The sequence below is a fragment of the Drosophila melanogaster genome, chromosome 3R (assembly GCF_000001215.4).
Source record: "Drosophila melanogaster chromosome 3R".
NCBI classification, from domain to species: Eukaryota; Metazoa; Arthropoda; class Insecta; order Diptera; family Drosophilidae; genus Drosophila; species Drosophila melanogaster.
In genome coordinates this window covers 31,812,508-31,829,565 of record NT_033777.3, presented here as the reverse complement: position 1 = coordinate 31,829,565, position 17,058 = coordinate 31,812,508, and the positions used below count along the sequence as shown (strand labels likewise).

At 44.5% G+C, this 17,058-nt stretch overlaps 1 protein-coding gene across 8 annotated transcripts in view; it reads right to left on the bottom strand.

Moving 5' to 3' along the window:
- RhoGAP100F (Rho GTPase activating protein at 100F) overlaps positions 1 to 16,957 on the bottom strand; it is a 33,962-nt gene extending 17,005 nt beyond the window's left edge. For 3 of the 8 annotated variants that reach the window (NM_001170315.3, NM_001300700.1, NM_001260468.2), the window contains exons 1-2: positions 15,740 to 16,957; positions 11,448 to 11,747 (exon numbers count right to left, since the gene is read on the bottom strand). In NM_001170315.3, the coding sequence (NP_001163786.1) occupies positions 11,448 to 11,534 (87 nt within the window). In that variant the 5' untranslated portion in view covers positions 11,535 to 11,747; positions 15,740 to 16,957. Of the gene's footprint in view, positions 1 to 1,462; positions 1,844 to 3,260; positions 3,723 to 11,447; positions 11,748 to 15,739 lie in introns of those variants that run through there. The other 5 variants (NM_001260467.2, NM_001260465.1, NM_001260466.1 and 2 more) reach the window with 3 other exon arrangements.
- Positions 16,958 to 17,058: the final 101 nt, after the last annotated feature.

The window sequence follows — 17,058 nt, the reverse complement described above, 5'->3', positions numbered from 1 at the left end:
GACTCGAATAGATTGGATTGCTTTGGATTTGGCTGGTGCAGGGGCGGCAGTCGAGATAACCGCAAATTAAGGCAAACAACAAGGCAACAACCACGAGGACAACACAAGTGACACAATCCGTATTGTGGCGGTGACTCCGTCAGCCCAGGAGAGGGCTAAGGGTCATGGAGCGGGAGTGTAAATGGGAATGAGTGTGCCGAACAGTCGTGGGTACAGCACACCCGGCGTATACGTGATTTATTGATTAAATTTCAATTTTCAAGCTAGCAAACAATAGAGATGGCGGCAAACGCGCTCCCAGCAGCGCATTATGCAATTATGTATATCCAGGACGCTCACCCACACACTTACAGCTAAGTCGAGCGCCAGGATATCAGGATATCGGGATCGAGGGCCTTAAGCTTCCGCACTTTCAGAAGTGTCGCGCCGCAGAATGAAGCGTGAAGAATTTCAGCGCGAAAAGCTGAGAGACAAAAGAGTGCAAGACAAACATCAGGACACAGATATGAGATGATAGGAACTTTCGAGAATGAAGTCTTTTTGACTTTCAGATTACAAATGCCTATATCATTCCTTAAGCGAAATATATAAATAGTTTGCAATTCCGAAGTGCTTCTTTCGTACCGAATCCTTAAAGATCCCAGTGTTGTTCTTTAAGTCCGCCAAAATATTTCATTACCCAGCCGAATGAAAGAAGTGCGCAAACAGTTTCGTGCCCGCCATTATCTATGCAAACATTTTTAGCACCCGCTCCAAGGACTTTATAGCATTTTATTTCAATATTTCAAGCACCCTTCGCCGTCTGCCAAAGTAATGTAGATGAAAGTTGCAATCTGCGGCTGCCCCACTGTATTCGTGTGTAAATAAACAAAAAGCGATTATGAGTCTAAGTGGGTTCTCATGGACTGGCGGATGGCCCCGGGGCAGCGGCCGGGTTACTCCGACCACCTATCAACACAAGCTCAAAGTTGCTTTATTTATTCGTGGTTTTTGTTTCTTCCTAGCGTCCCTTGAACTAACTGATTCGAAAGGGTTTGTTGGCCTGCGCTGAAAGCATCATTATTTGTTTAGCGCATATTTGTTTATTCATTATCAGCGAAAAAATATTTTTTAATAACAGGGAGTGGGAATTGTGCTTTTGCTTCTCTACAGCACAGAAACTACAGCGCGATATTGTGGAAATATTTCCTTGGCGAGACTGCAGAACATGAGACTTCGAATTAGCTTATACAAAGATTCTCAGCATAGCAATTAAACTTTAGCATTTTTAACATTAACACTCATAAAAGGCGGATGATTACTAGACACATAGATTGTGACCTTGAATGCTTAATTCCCAACACTACACAAATTGTTGCTTTAAAAAACGAAGCCATAATCATATATGCCGGCTCTAGGCCGTGTTGCATAGGATTCATAAATAGCCCTCCACACAACGTTCCTTCATATTGTACACACTCACCTTGCGATGGCTGCTTCTGGTCAGGAAACATCCCGTGGTCGCACTATCACACATTAATTTTGTTGCAGCCACCTTGCTTGCTTCGCTTCCAATAGGGGATAAGGAATCGTTGGTCCACTGTGCTTGGGCAGTCGAAGGGATATGCTGAGTTGTTTCTTTAATCGATAGTTGCTGCACCCCGCGATTCGATTCGATTTGTGTCCTCTGTAATCCTAGTTCGCTGTATGCTTTATCCTTGCTCGTGGTTCGGTGGTTTCGTAACTGCTATTTAGGCTATAATTTGATACGTATTTTGTTGCTCGCTCACACGTACTAAGGCTTTGTTTCGTTCATGAATTCGTTTCGTTTCCCTCGCTTAGATCCTCATCCGCTTTCCATTTTCTAAGCACATAAGAGCCATGATAACTATATCTATAAGTGAGCCCTCTGACCCCTGACCCACGTGCCAGTGTGTGTGTTTGTGGTTCCGTTTAGGTAGCTTTTTTGCTGCCAAGCGAAATATTTATGTTTGCCTTTCACGCTGCTCTGCCAATGGCGAATTTCGAAGCATGGCACTCCATCTGCGCCCGTCGCTTGCCAAAACAAATTTTTTTCAAATTTCTACTCCATTGATTTAAATGTATCTTTAAGTGCGGTCTCCCCCTACAAAATTCCAACGGACTGACTGCCGGCCAAAAACGGGATGAGAAGCAATCGGGCATCGCGTATTTCACTCGAGCAAGGGAAAAATAATTTCGACTGGCCGCGCGAAAATTTCATTAATTTCAGACATACTAAATTAAAACGGGTCACAGGCAACAGACCAACAGCTCCAAACAAAAGCTCCTCCAATAATTTGCAGACAACACAGCAAGAGTAGGCAACGGAAAGTATTTTCTCACTTTGGACACATAGTTTATAGTTATGCTAACGGCCAGAAAACGGAATCAATATCCACGAAGGGTCTAAAGTTCTTGAAAAGATTTGCTGGGGAAACACTGAGATAGGGAGTTTTATTCTGAATTTAAAGAGATCCCATTTATGAAGAGAATTAATAGAGCCCGTTCCTAGTTTACAGGTTTTGTAATGCGGGAGTTTCTCTGAGTGCAGAGAAAGGAAATGCCACCAGCTCTGGTTTCATTTACCACGCGGCTGCTTTGGCAATATAAACTGGGCAAGGCGCGGTGTGTGGGCGTACGACTGACTGGTGGCGATGGGCTTACTCTGCAGACGTGCTAAGACCAAGGGCGGCAAGTAAACGCCAAAAATTACATTCTGCCACTTTTGCAGACAAAAGATGAAAGCTTCAAAAATCCCGAGAGTTTGGCAACTGGCATCAAGCAACGCGGCGTATACGCAACGCGGACCAAGCTACGTGGGTTAGCCTTGTCGAACATAATGGCTGCTTCATCCCAGCTCCCTGCGCCCTGCTCCCCGCTTCGGTCTTCCTGCTCCGTTATCCTTCCCAAGCAATCGTCGGGCTGTTGAACCTTAAGTGTGTGCGTCTGCTCCAGAGCCATGTGCCCATTTGTCTCTATGCGAGGGAGATGTGGTGGGGTGGCTATATATCCGCCTTTGTGTGTGTGAGGGGGCGTGAGCGAACGCATTTAGCAACAAAAATTTTGTCTGTATATGGGACAGTAAAAAAAAACGGGAGTGAAGGGGCAGGCACACATAAATGAATAAGTCGTTGAAGAAATTGCGTTGTGTATACGCAGCGTTGTCTGGGCTTAATAAATTACTATTCGCTTGACATACACATTTCACACAGGGGCACGTGCCCTGGGCTCTACCACCACATTTGACGGTGCTTGTTTACCCAGTGTAGATTTGCTTTCGCCTTGAAAAATAATATGTGTGTATTCCATAAGAACGTTTTAATTGACTGTCGTTTTTCTGCGATTTCTTCTTGCCTTTTTTGTATTGATCGGGAGAACGAGGCAATTTACCGCGACATTTAGCTTTTATCGCCGCGCTTCGTTTGCTTTTGTGCAATAATTTTCAGAGTCCGCCGCGGCGATGGCGAGAATGCCGTTCGATTCGGTTTCCAGGACCTTTGTTAAGCGCGCGTTTTTCCACCGCCGTTGCCCGCGTGCGTGAAATAGTATTGAATAAGTTGCTGTTTAATGAGTTTTACTACACGCCACGAACTCTGCGTCTGTTTCTGTGTGTGTATGTGGTCGGCTACTACTACGCACGCACGACGCTGCTGCTGTAACGGTGTCTCGGCGAACGGACCACGAGTCAAACGTCCGGCGCGCTCAACTGAACCTTGCGTATTGAACACGCTGACCCGGCGAGCGCACTCCGAAGTCGGGAAACAGGAAAGCGCGAGCCGAAGTGCGCCCAAATTGGAGCAAAATACATTCACAAACAGGAAAAGCAGCACACACACGCACTCCCACACTCTCTCCTGCAGTTGGAAAACTTTCTTGTGTAACGGGAGCGAAAGCTCTTGCTCGTAAAACTTCGGCCCTTAGACTCTGGTGTGCGTTTGCGCTCTGTGTGTGTATGTATTTAAATTATTCAACACGGAAAAATCGGCTGTCGGGATTTCGGACATTGGGTTGATACGCGCCAGGATGACGGACTGCCAGTAACTTCTGCTGTCGACCAGAAGGCAGAGTCCCTCTGCTGGGCTGGCTGGACCGGCATTGCCAGATGTGATTCCGCTCAATCGGTCTTGAACTTGTCTAAAACGTATAGGACTTTGGAATTGCATAATAGATTCTAATATTTTTCACATCATTGGTGACTCTAATTTTCAATATATCAGATGCAGTTTGAACTAGCCCAACACAATGGTTTTCATATTGGCAACAGTTCACCTCCTATCTAATGTGGGTCCCCAAATTCTGCAAATTCACCAGATCTTTTATTCGCGATTTCCATACTCAGGATTCTATTCAAATTAAAACAATTTCAAAGCCCGACTGTTATCGATTCACAAGGTATGAAAACTGAGCTTCGCTATGTTTTCAATGTCCTGCATCATTCCGTTGAGGTCTTGTCAAATCATTTCCACTGTACCACTTAAGCCTTCAATTGTGGGAAAGTAGTGCCCCTAATCCCGGAATTGATAACAATTACAGGCACAGGACTATTTAAGGAAAGCAAGTGCCAAATGAAAGGCAATGCCGGCAAAGAGCCAATCATAGAAAATCGGTGGGCAGTGGACCCAACTCAAAAGCGCTGCGGGACCGGCTGGCATGACAGTCAAACATTATGAATGATAAAGGTCCAACACAATGGCTCTTGTCTAAATGTTTGTATATCATATCAAGCCGTTCGAATCAACGTAGCGAAACAAAGCCAATTGGTTGGGAGGCGGGCTGCAATATGAATATGTTTAACAGCCTCGTGCCGATGACACAAACAGATAAGACGCTGCCATTAAAAACGCATTACAATTGATAGGAAAACGAGTGCAGAGATTGGGGCTAGCGTGTGTGGTGGTCACATCATTCACAAAAGCTGCTTCGCTCCCACACTCTCGTATCGACACCAACACCACCGCACCACTCTTATGTGGGTCAGTTTGGTCCGCCAATCCGGCAGCACACCGCTGACAGGCAATCAACTGTCAGGCCGGGCGGACATGCAAAATGAATGCACTACGAAAGTGTTTTCCAAGACGCAGGCGACCCCGGGCATTCGCAGATGGGCAAACACACACGAGGATGATATTTCCCCGAAATACAACACGTTACGTATACGCACCATAGACGCCTGCGCGGATAAGATGCGCAAACAGTGGGGTACACTCGGCACTTTGCTAGCCACTGTGCTGGGTCATTGAATCTATCCAGAGACTTTGACAGCCGGATGCGAACGGCTAATCACACATTTCCGGAGAGGAAAAATTCTTTGTCATTGAAATTTGTGAAGCGCAGCAAATTGAGCTCGCAGCAGCGCGCCGCTTAAAACGAAATTGAATTCAACAATATTTATTATCCCTTCGTGAACTTAATGTACTGAAATCACACAACAACCCAAGAACATACATCTAAATAGTATATGATTTGCGCTCTTGATTTGACTATGCTATGTCTTATAATTGCAATTTATTCATAACTTACGAAAAAAAAACCTGTTTCCTTATATAAGGTAATTGAAATTTGATATTTCTCGTGATATGTGATCTGCGCAGGAAACAATGCATCCACCTCCCAGGCCTTTCCCGAATCGCCAACCTCTTAAGAAGTCCAACGGGAACACACATATTGATCCTTTACTTCATGAATTTTTTCAGAGGTCCAAAGTTTAAGTAAGCCTTCTCACTCTGAAGTTAGAGTGGTCAGGGAAGAATAAAAAAGGTGGTCTCAGAGTTCAAGTTTGATGTGGCTTTGATGCTGTGCCCCCAAGTGATTTATGCAAAGTTTTGTGCGGCCCTTTCGTGAGGAATAATCCGCTTAGAGACTACGATTCGGGTTCAAAAGTAAGTGCCAGTTACGCGGTCGAGGGCGGGGAGTGGAGCGGCTGGTAAGGCCCACGGTAAATTGCCCTTTAAGTGCCTTCATCGGCAATTAATGCCGCCGGCGTTTGCCTTGGCACTAGACTAATTGCAGTCGGCGTTAACAACTAATCGCAATTGGCGTGAAAACACTACATAAACTATGCAAGTGTTGCTCCCCCATCGAGTCCGCTTTCTCCACTCCCCATCAATCACATTCGAAACCTATCTGACTGCAAAGCCTTGGCACAATTTTGGCCCTGTCTTCGCCTTTACCCGCCTGTTACATGTCATGATCCAAAGCCCACCCTTGTTCTCCTGGCTAATTGATGTCATTTGCTGTATCTGAGTCGTAAAGATATCTCGGTTTAAAACACCTGCACTAAAAATATCATCTTCAGATTTGAATACTAAATACCAAGGAGCACGCACAGTGACTGTCATCCACAAAAATACTGCTGCCACTTCTAATAAACTTTTAAACTCATTTATTTATAAACTAGGTTGAATCTATTGATGTGGTTGAAATATCTCTTTGAAATTTGTGTTTTTTATGCGTTGTACAGAAGAGCGATCGTATGACCATCCAATTAGATTTTTGATCTTTATAGTAAGGACTTACCCTTTTAAGTCATTGCATATTACATGTCGAGCTAGACGTGCAAACGAATTTGCCAATCTGAAAAAATGTCCTACAAACTTTTCCTTCACTCTGGGCACTCTAAGGAAGCACAGCCGCAAGACCCAGAGAACAGAAAAAGGAAATAAAACAGGGGGAATAAACAACAACGAAAATGGTTCTTATTTCTCTACTACAAAAGCTTTCCCTGCGCCAGAGACAAATTCGGGAAAAGAGAACTGGGGTAGAAGAGCGAAAAGAGAGAAAATGCCAAAGCCCACCCGCCAACCTTAACCCACCAACCCCTTCGGATCTGTGCCAAGCAAATGCAAAATACGTTTAAGGTACGAAAAGTAAAAAGTTGGGCTGATGACGCTGGCAGGGGGAATTCCGCCGAAACGTAGCGAAATCCACAGCAAAGCAAACAGAAAATTTGAGCAGCCCACAGGAGAATGGGGCTGCTAGGTGGCCGAGTGGGTGGCTCAGTTGCTTGAAACACGCAAAGCCACGACCTATCCACACAACAATCGTGTGTGGGTGTTGAATCCAAACAGCCAAACACTTGGCAGGCAACTGGGTTTACATGTGAGTGGCATAAACCGCTTTTAGTGCGCACACAGATACCCACGCACACTAGCGCACTGGCGTCGTGATGTGGATGTGTGCGTGGATGTTGCCTTCAGTACGACTGCAGGCCGTGGGTTAATTTCGTTTTAGGACTGCACTTTCTGCAGCTGTCCAGATTCGATCTCGGATTCGTCCACTCATATTAGAATATCAAGAACGTAATTCAAATCGATCGGCCATGTCAAGTTGTATCTTTTGCTTAGCTCGGCTTGAAAATATAGCATAGCAACAAATTTAAGGATTTAAACTAAAATGTTAACTCCAAATGCTTTTCTCAGTGCATCCATCACTCTTTGGCAACTATGCAACTTTGCTTGCAAAAAAGTGTCCTCAATTTCCTCCGCACACAGATGCTCGCAGCTCGGCGAGAAGCTGATGTTTTCATGGCCCAAAAATAAATTGTGTCATACGCAGCATTGCCACTTAAACGCCAGCCGAAACCCACGAAAGTCAGCCAGCCAGGCCAAGAGCAGAAAACACAAAAAGCAGAGCAGCGTTTAGCTCAGCTCAGCCGATGGGCAGCCCATTAGCATTACAAGGGGGCTGGTCTAATCCCGCTCATCATTTTAATGGGCCGCCCGGCCGACGGCAATAATTAAAAATTAGTTAAGAGCGATCCCAAGGTATGACCCCCGGATCCGTAGACCTTGGTGCTTGGATCCCGGCAATAAGTCAACTGTCAAGAGGATTGAACATGGTTCGGCCGGCTACAAAATATAAACACGTTCGACAGTCCCCCGATGGGAAAGAGCGGCCCAGTGACAGGCAAATATTTTACGTGCACGCAACAAACTCGACTCTTCGATAAACACGACAACATTTCAATACGTCGCCCGTCGACACTCACTACTGACGACTGTCTCCCGTAGTTGCGTAAGACTTTTGCAATTAGTTGCGCAAATGAAGGGCACGTACATAGCTGAAGCCAGTCGAGCAGAAGAAGTATGGACAGGATTTTGAGGCACGTAAGCTTCCCCAACAAGGTAAGGCTTGCGAGCCTCGGAACCCATCTTTGGGCCAGTTGGCACGCGTTGTGCAGCGGGTGAAAAGCGGAAGGAATCTTAGCTTGCTTTCGCCCAAATACGGTTGCTTCTTAACTCGCTGATTAATCAATTAGTTAATTGCTTGTGGTTAAATGCCGTTTGCTCAATGTAAGTTGCTGTGATAGATATAGCGGACAACTGCGAGCTACCATATTGGCTTTAAAATTGGTACACATCAAATTATTCCGCGAACAGTAAGCTGGATGCCTAAAGGGACGAGCTTCCGAGCTACTTGGCTCTATCAGAGCTCTTTCCAAGTCAATGCACCCAAAATTAAGATTATTAAGCTCCAAGAGAGAAAAAGTTTTAGCGCTGCGTTGGCAGCAATTAGAAAACCGCTACACCTGCGTTGCCAATTAATAGTTTTAGCTTGTTCTTTTTTCAAAATCATTTGGCAACAAAAACAATAGAATGGGATGTGGGATTCCAGGAGGTGCAGCAAACGCTGTTCCCGGGCGCGGTAGTCGAGCCAGCAAGCTGCAACAAAATGGCAAAAGAAATCGCAAAAGAATATCGGGAGCAGTTGGCCGGAAGACAATGGGGAGAGAAATGCTGTGGCAGTGTTTGTCTTGGGCAAAACTTTCTACCTCTGCGATGTATCCGTGACGACGACGGCACTGTGAGAAAAGTGGGCATACAAATCGAATAATATATTTGACTTCGGAATATTGGTTTTCCTAGTTGGACACTTTTCGCTGTGTGTGTGTATAGAACCAGCATCGCCATTTCCATCTGCAATTTCAGCTGAGGCAATAGCCATATCTGCAGTGAGGCAAAACTCTGTGTTAGTCGTCGCTTCCAGTTTCCTGGCTGCGTACAATTGTTGTTGCCAGCTCGGAAGGAACTCAAACAGCCGAAGAAAGACTCGAGACTGCGGCTGCCTAAATGCCCGCCATTTATTTGTGAATGGGAACTCCAGGCCTAGGAAGACAGCAGGACCAAATGCCAGGAGAGGACGCCATCGTCCTGCGCCATTTCAAAGCTCTAAACGTGCTGCTGCATGGCAAACAAGTTGGAAAAGTTTCCCACAAAGCCTTCAGCGAACTCCCTATACATCAAGTGCCGCCGGCCACAGCCGCAACTATTTTCATAAACTTTCATTCAGCCGGCATCTAATCACGCAAACATTTAAAGGCCCCAGAGCAAGTACTCAACAAATCTATTACAACAGCCTCGTTAACTTAAAGCCCGCATTGACTAGTTGGCACATATTACAATGTTATGAATATAATTATACGAAACCCAACAGCAACATATTTTGTTACAAACGGATTCCATAGCGAAAAATGCAATCTCTATATCGGCGTTTGTCAGTCAGATTTTCAATTAAGTTTCAAATGCAGCCAATATGCACATTTACGGCTGCCATTTCACATCACTCATGCGTCGTTGCACATAAATCAAAATAATTTACTGGCTCGTCGGCAGCGGAATTCGATGAAATTCCGTCAAAAAATGCCGCACTTCCAACTTCCAGCAGCATCCTGCTCCATTTCAGAGGACAAAACAATCCCATTGACTGGTTTCGATTTTAGCCGGGCCAACCCTGCAATTTGTAATGCAATATGCTGATTTCTCCCCCTGACACGCCTGCAATCCCTGGTTGCCTGTTTGGCTGCCAGTCAACACTCGTGTGCCAATAGAAATGCCAATGCGTCTCACTTGACCAACTTTGCAGCTGTTTGCCGCTCCTCAAGTGCCTGGCAAACGGAAGTCGACCAGAACTGGCATACAAGTTTGACATTCTGCCCGGCAGCGTCTTATTTCAATTAAAAATTGTTTAACAAATCAATTTACTGCGCCTGGCGCCAAACTGATTAAAGCAACGGCAGCCATAAAAGCCAAGAAATGCAATTTAAAAGTGGCGCCAGGCTGTAGCGCGCCCGGAATACCCTTTCTGGCCCTCATCAGTTCGCAGATTTCTCGACAAATCTCGGCTTTCGCTGGCCTGATGCACAATTTCGAACGGATTAGGGGCTCCCCACTGCAAATTGAATTCCTCGCCAGCCCCGCCGGACGATTAAGAAGGCAGCTTTGGCGTCAGTGCAGAGGGTAAATTAATTTATTTGTTAAACTTTGCGATGTCAGGGAGCCAAAGTCAAAGTTTGCAGCGCGGCGAAAAGAAAAATAATCAACTATAACTAAAACAAACAGCCGGTAGAGCGATGGCAGGGCATGGCTGCGTTCCAAATGCGTCGGCAACCGCATCTCGAAGGACTTATCCGCAAGGACTTTATCATAAAGTTTCTCCTGGTGGCTGGCAAAGTTCCTAGAAGCCGACCAGTGATGGCAACCTTGCTAGGATATCGACGATGAAAAAGAACCTTAAATATACTATATTGCCTTCATTACATGTTGTCTAGAATTTCAAATTTATAACGATTAGAGTGAATATAGTGTCCAAGAACCCTGTATGAAATCTCAAGGTAAAATAATTGATCTATAAGTGAAGCAAAAACAACACCCTTTCAGCTTCCTAGACATTTCAATTTCTTTCCCACTGCTCCCTCATGCAAGTCAAACTGGAGCACCTTGCTCTGTTAGGTGCCTAATGTAGGGGCAAGCCACCGGAGAATAAGCTGGCCGGGCCAGGTGGGAGCAGTCGAGTAAACACTCTTATCCGTTTCACTAAGCACGAATCGCAATCAAATTAAGTGCTGTCGGCCAGCAGATTAAACCCCTTTGTTCAGCCCAATTACTCGGCATTCAATCGGGAGTTCATTTCAAAAATTGCATTAAACAGTGCGGTAACTTTGATTAAAGTCCGATAGACGGCACACGTGTGGCTTGTAATTGAATTTGTCGCCATCTGTGTACCCGCTTGTATTAAGGAGGGGAAACATGTTCGCACGTCGTGTGCAAGCACCACCCCGAAAGGTGAACAGCCCCCAAAAAGTGGCATGCAGTCATCTACATTTCCTAGCATCGTCTGCGGCACCGGCAGCAGAGTATAAATCAGATTTTGCAATTAAGTCTTCATTGAAATTCAGGCGTAAACTGTAAATTTATTATGGCAGCCACGAAGATGATAAGGGAACCGTGGTGCTCCCCCACTTGACTGACAGATTGTGCCAATTTCCCCACTTATGGCGCTTCAGGGGAGGACTAAGTGCAGTCGCAATCGAGGAACTTCGAACTCCGCTTCCTATACATACAAGTATCGCTAGTGAAATACCCATACATATATGTTTAATTGTTAACAGCATCGAAAGGACATTTGCTGTTAACTTTTGAAGCTTATATGCACATCCTTCTATTACTCACCTTTCTGCGTCCACAACAAAGCATTCTTCGCACACGCGAATTTCCAGTAGCTGCTTTCAATCGAGTAAACTTCTTCTTCCACTGCATTTATTAGTGGGGATCCGATTGGGAATAGCTTCCTTCGTTCCTGTCCTTCCTCTCGCCGTGGGTGGGGTTTTGTTTGAAGGCAACTTCTGTTAATTGCCGTATTTGCTTGCTGGTAGCTGTGGCATTTGGTCAATGCTGAACCCGTCCTTTTGGTTCCTTACAAAAATGCGATATAAAAATGCAAGTCCGGGTTTCGTTGCGAGTTGAGTGTTCCTGCAATCGGAAAGCGGAGGCAGTAATGAGTTAAAGAACGAGCTCAGAGCCATAAACAAGTATTTACTGTAATATGACTGTCAACAAGCTGGCACATCTACTCGCCACTAGGACGCCTCATGGTTCGAGGTACAGTGGGCCACGAATGACCGTAATTTATAGATTATACTTGTGCGTGAACAATTCAAAAATTTCCGGATAGACAATCGAGAAAATCTTGACAATAACTCATTATAAATTGTAAATAATGTAAAATTTTAGAAAATATATGCTTAGTTCCCGAGTAGCCAACGCAAATATTCCTAACTGTATCGCTGGGTGTGTCTGACAGTGTGTCTCGCAATGCCTAACCTAATGAAGCTTTACACTTTGCGGGTTCGCGGGTCTGAAGCCACGAGCCTGACATGTGTCATATGCATTTGCCTGACAAGGCATTCGAGCACTTGGACAGTTCTCGTCCCAACTGCTCCTGCGTATTATGCATATATCGGGTAGATGTCTGTCTCTGATTTTATAGCGCTGATATTGCAATCCTTAGCGGACGCCCTCCGTAAATAAAAAATAAAACAATGTTTGCTAAGCAATGCGACTGCGGAGGAGGGTGCCAAAAGAAGGGGAAGAAAGCAGAGGGACCACATTGATGGGACACTGTGCGCTACCGCATGTAATCTCCCAAAAAAGTATGCTACAAATTTTTACATGTAACTATATTCCACTTTTTAATCAAAAGAAAAAAATGCCTATATTAATGCTAATATTAAAGTTTTAAACATTAATTACATCTAACCAAGGACACATTTCTTGCATTGAGGGCTTTTTAGCGAATGTGGGCCACTTCTGGTTCTGGTACATCCTTGGCAAAATGCGCGCTCATTCCCATAGCTGTATATTTATGGTAATGAAGCGGACCAGCCTGGCCTTTGGGCTAATTGTGTTGGCCCAGTTTTCGTTAGGAAGCTGAACTTGCTTTTTGCTAGGCCCTTGTGAGGAACATTTTCCTTCGGATCCTGTTGAGGACTGGAATGGCTTATACCAAAATAATAAAGGCATGGTTAATTCCTTTCTAATATCTTCCTGTAAAGTGAACAAAGTAACAGTCCTTTGCCCTCAATAGTAAACTTATGTTTTTTATTAAAAATGGTGTCTGTTTTGTTTTAGTAGAATGGAAAAGAGATAGGGACACAAAAAATTGTAGGAACACTTATATATATCATTCATACTAAAACAGGAGCCAATAACAATCAACACACAAGGGCTTAACATTGAGTGGCCCCTATGCCATCCTCAGTCAGATTATTCATCATCATCATCAGGATGATCACTGTCATCGACATTAAAGGAAACCAGTAAAGCCTTGGATGGCACATTGCCACAACTCCAGATTTTTTTCCAGAAAGCAGCTTGCCTTCCTCGAACGCCTCCTCCGTTGCTCCCGCCGTAGTAATTGCAATGAAAAATGTTACAATCGTGCACAGGACATTCAAATGTACAAAGAAGAATGTGGAGCTATGTCCTCACGAACATGTCAGGGGGTCCAGCTGCGTCACTGACAACTGATTTCCTTGCCAGTTTTCAACGCTAGTTCCAGTGATGTCAATGACTATCCTTACGGACGATAAAAGTCTTAAAATTGTACTCCGAAATTTCGAAAAAGAGGAAATATAGGAAATACATTGAACGAGCAATACTGGAATTAACATATATGTTAGTGGATAGAACCAGATATTTTGCTCACAGAGCTTAAACAGCATCACTTCCGGGTGTACTAGGTATGGAACGGAAAAATGTCTATTCATAATTCCTTTCTAGGAAGCGGGGAGCTGCATGAGCTGGAACATGTATATACAAGATACTTTGTGTCACAGTCGCAGTAGCGACAGAGAACAGCCGTCACGAGGAAAGATGTTGCCTGGGTGTTCACCAACAGCAGCAGCTACACCCATTACCACATCGAGAACAACTTTACCAGTCGCCAGTCGCCGGGAATGTTGTCTAGGCACGCATAAAATGTATTATAATGACATCACAAATTGAGCTCGCTATGTGTGTCCATAAATGAGTGACAAAGCTTGCCCGCACTCCATTCCAGCGGCAAAAATAGCAAATAATTTATCAAATAGCAAAAAACGGAGACTTTCCGCAGCAAGCAAGTACATCAGAATCCAAATATTACGAAATTGTCATAAATAGTGAAAACCGAATTTAATAAGATATCGATATGAATTTTAAACTTTAAAATTATTTTTACTTGAGGCAGTGCTACAATGACGACAGGCAGATTTATCGATTTCCCTCTTTGGGCTCAGTTGTAACCCCATCATGGCATTATTTGGTTTGGTATGGTTATTGCTGCGTTGAAGTTTATCCACAACGCCACATCCCCATGAGTCCCTTTTCCACACTTTGACTGGTTAGTAGCACCCGACAAAGGAATATACATCGAAAGAAGAAACACAGACCCACCACTGGGGACCGTCGGACCCTAACCCGCAAACCCACCATCCCACCCACACCCACTGGGCTTTGCCGCACGCTCATGCGACTGCACACCCACTGAGGCAAAAAAAGGATACTCTTTCTTTTAGAAGTTATATTTATCGGCTCAGCTTATAATTGTAACGCGAAAAGGCCCCACAACTGACTCGCAGCTCTTGACAACCGATATTACGATCATTTACTTTTCAGATCGGATCCCATTATCTGCATGGTAAAACCCCAATTTTCAGTGCAGTCGCTTCGCGCCATGTGGTCCTTTCTGCCGGTGCTCAGCTGACTCACCTGACGACTGTGCAACATGCCACCAGCAACCCGCAACTAGAAACTCGCAACTCCGAATTTGGAGCTCCCAACTCGCCATTTGGACGACGGATAGAAGTCGCATTAAAATGCCAAAAATATGCTCGAAACCATAAAAACTAGCAAAGTTGCGGGGAAACTGTGAATTTATCTAATTAGTGAGGGCAGAATCAAAAAGATGGAATTATGGCTGCACAGAATGGAAGTCGCCATCCACATGTTGTATTACAGCTCGGCTTATACCACACACATAAGGACCAAACAAAATAATATGCAATTTTAAAAATAACTTTCTGTTTAAAGATTTTCTATATGTGAACAATACTGCCTTAAAATAAGTTAATAAATAACAACGTAAATTAATACAACAAAAAGTACCAAGCGATTTTAATGGTCTCTATGGAAATCCATTTTTGGCTACCGTAAGAGGCTTGCTATCATTTTTTTTATACAAGGGGCTTTAGTTCTAACATAAAATTAAGATAGTTGTGCGGCTCAGCTTTTTTAAATTATTTGTATGGTATGGGGCTCCACACAAAGTTCTCTGTTTGCTGGTAAATTGGAGCAAAGCTTTTAGCTTGGGGGTAGTTTGGCGGACTGAAGGGGCGATTCGGGGTGTAAAAAGTTATGGGGGCTTTGAGCATAAAAAGCGTCCAAACAAGATTTTTGATTGTTAATGTCGCGGTAAATGTTTTGCTTTCTGTTCCTCTCACCTAGTCGTATATATCCTAGATCTTCATCTCTTGTGTGTAATAGAGGAGATCTTGAAATAATTTGCTGCTGGAATAGACACCGCTTATATTACATTTGCTCGAATTGATTTGACGATATGCCATGTTTTCTTACGATTAAATTGGAACCTCCACCTCCAATGACTACAATGAATGATGATAGCCTATCAGAAGACGTTTCCTTTTCTTTCAAAAGGTTTTTAGTAAAAGGCAAAATAACGCTAACCAACAAAGCATTAGAAGTTCTGGAAACAGGATTTGTTTTAACAGAAAATTGCGCATAATCACACTTGCCACAAATGATCGCTTATTCGAGTTGTGGGAGCCTTATCAAGCACAGCCGAATTTGATAGCGACAAGGTCATTTCCTATGATGGACTTTTCACCCTTCAAATAGTTTTTTAATTAACTAAATGCATAGCCGCCAGTGAGTTTCCTGGATAGGTCCCTTTGTTGAAAACTCACCTGCACTGTGGAACTGCGTTTCTCCTGACGTCCTAATGCTTGACGTTTTGCGTCTAATCCGTGCCAACGGCTACTGCCCAAGTTATGAAAACGTGAGATCACAAATTGCAAGGGACAACTGGGGTCGGGTTGAAGAGGGGCGGAGGTATGGGAGTGGGCTAGTTGCAGTCACCGGTCGTAAATGTGTGCCGCGTTGTGAAAAGGATGCACTTGCTCTCTATGGTAGCTCTCTCTTGCTCTCTCTTTTTCTCTAAAAATGTCTATCTCTTTCGCTCGCTAGCGTTACCTTTTATTTCGGCTTTGATTGGTTTTAATTTCCGCTGAAGCTGCTTTTACTTCCGGGGCAGTAAGAATGCGAATGCAAAATGCAATTGGCTAGGTGCAGGTTTTTGTTGTTAGAGACTTATCGCTGATTCGGTGGTCAATGGCTTGGGATTTTGAGAAGCAGTACATCCTTGCAGCCTCTCTTTGCTCCTTTCTGCACCGTCTTTCGTTGCCTTTCGTTTCGTTTCACACTTTCGTCGCATTCACGGCATCCCATGCAACTTTTTTGCTGCGGCATTTTTTGCGTAACTTGTGAGATAATTTCAACATGTTTTTGGTTCCCGGAAAAGGTGCAATTTATTTTTTGGCCTTTTCATTGATCTGTGCGCGAGAGTGCTTGCGGGCGCGGTGTGTGGGCTCGCGGCAGGCGGGTGTGAGAGTGTGTGGGTGGTGCGGGGAACCCGTAGCGGAATGCGTCCGTGTGGCAGCGCGAAGCTTTCGCAACTATGCGAATTTCCTGAGTAGGAATTTCAGTATAATAAAATATCCTGTTCCTCTTCTAAGTCGAGAAAGAGAGCAAGAGAGCGCTAGTTATTCTGCGCGTGCGCCACGAATTGGAGCACTTTAATGCTGGTGGCGATAACACGGACATGGACACATCACCAATACTCGCGCACGTACACCCACCACCGCGGTGGAACTCCTTCCCTCTCACTCACTCCAAAACTTCCTACGTTTTTTTCACTGTGCTGCGCCGCTTGTCCTTTTGCTTTTCTCCGATGTTAAACGACACTTTCGGTTGTTTTTCAAGCTTTCTTATCTTTTCGGACCATGGGCCGCGCCTTTTATTGCGTTTTTACGAAGCAATTGTGCCTGCATTCGGTGGAAAAACTACAAAATATTATTTGATCGGAGGAAACGAAACACTCGCAGCAAGCGACGAGAGCGAAATGCAGCGTGCAAGAGCGAGACTGCACCACAGTCAGCTTTTACCGTTGCACGCAGCGTTGATGACAAGGGAAAGAAATAAGGACGCATGCGCGAAAAATTTCTGT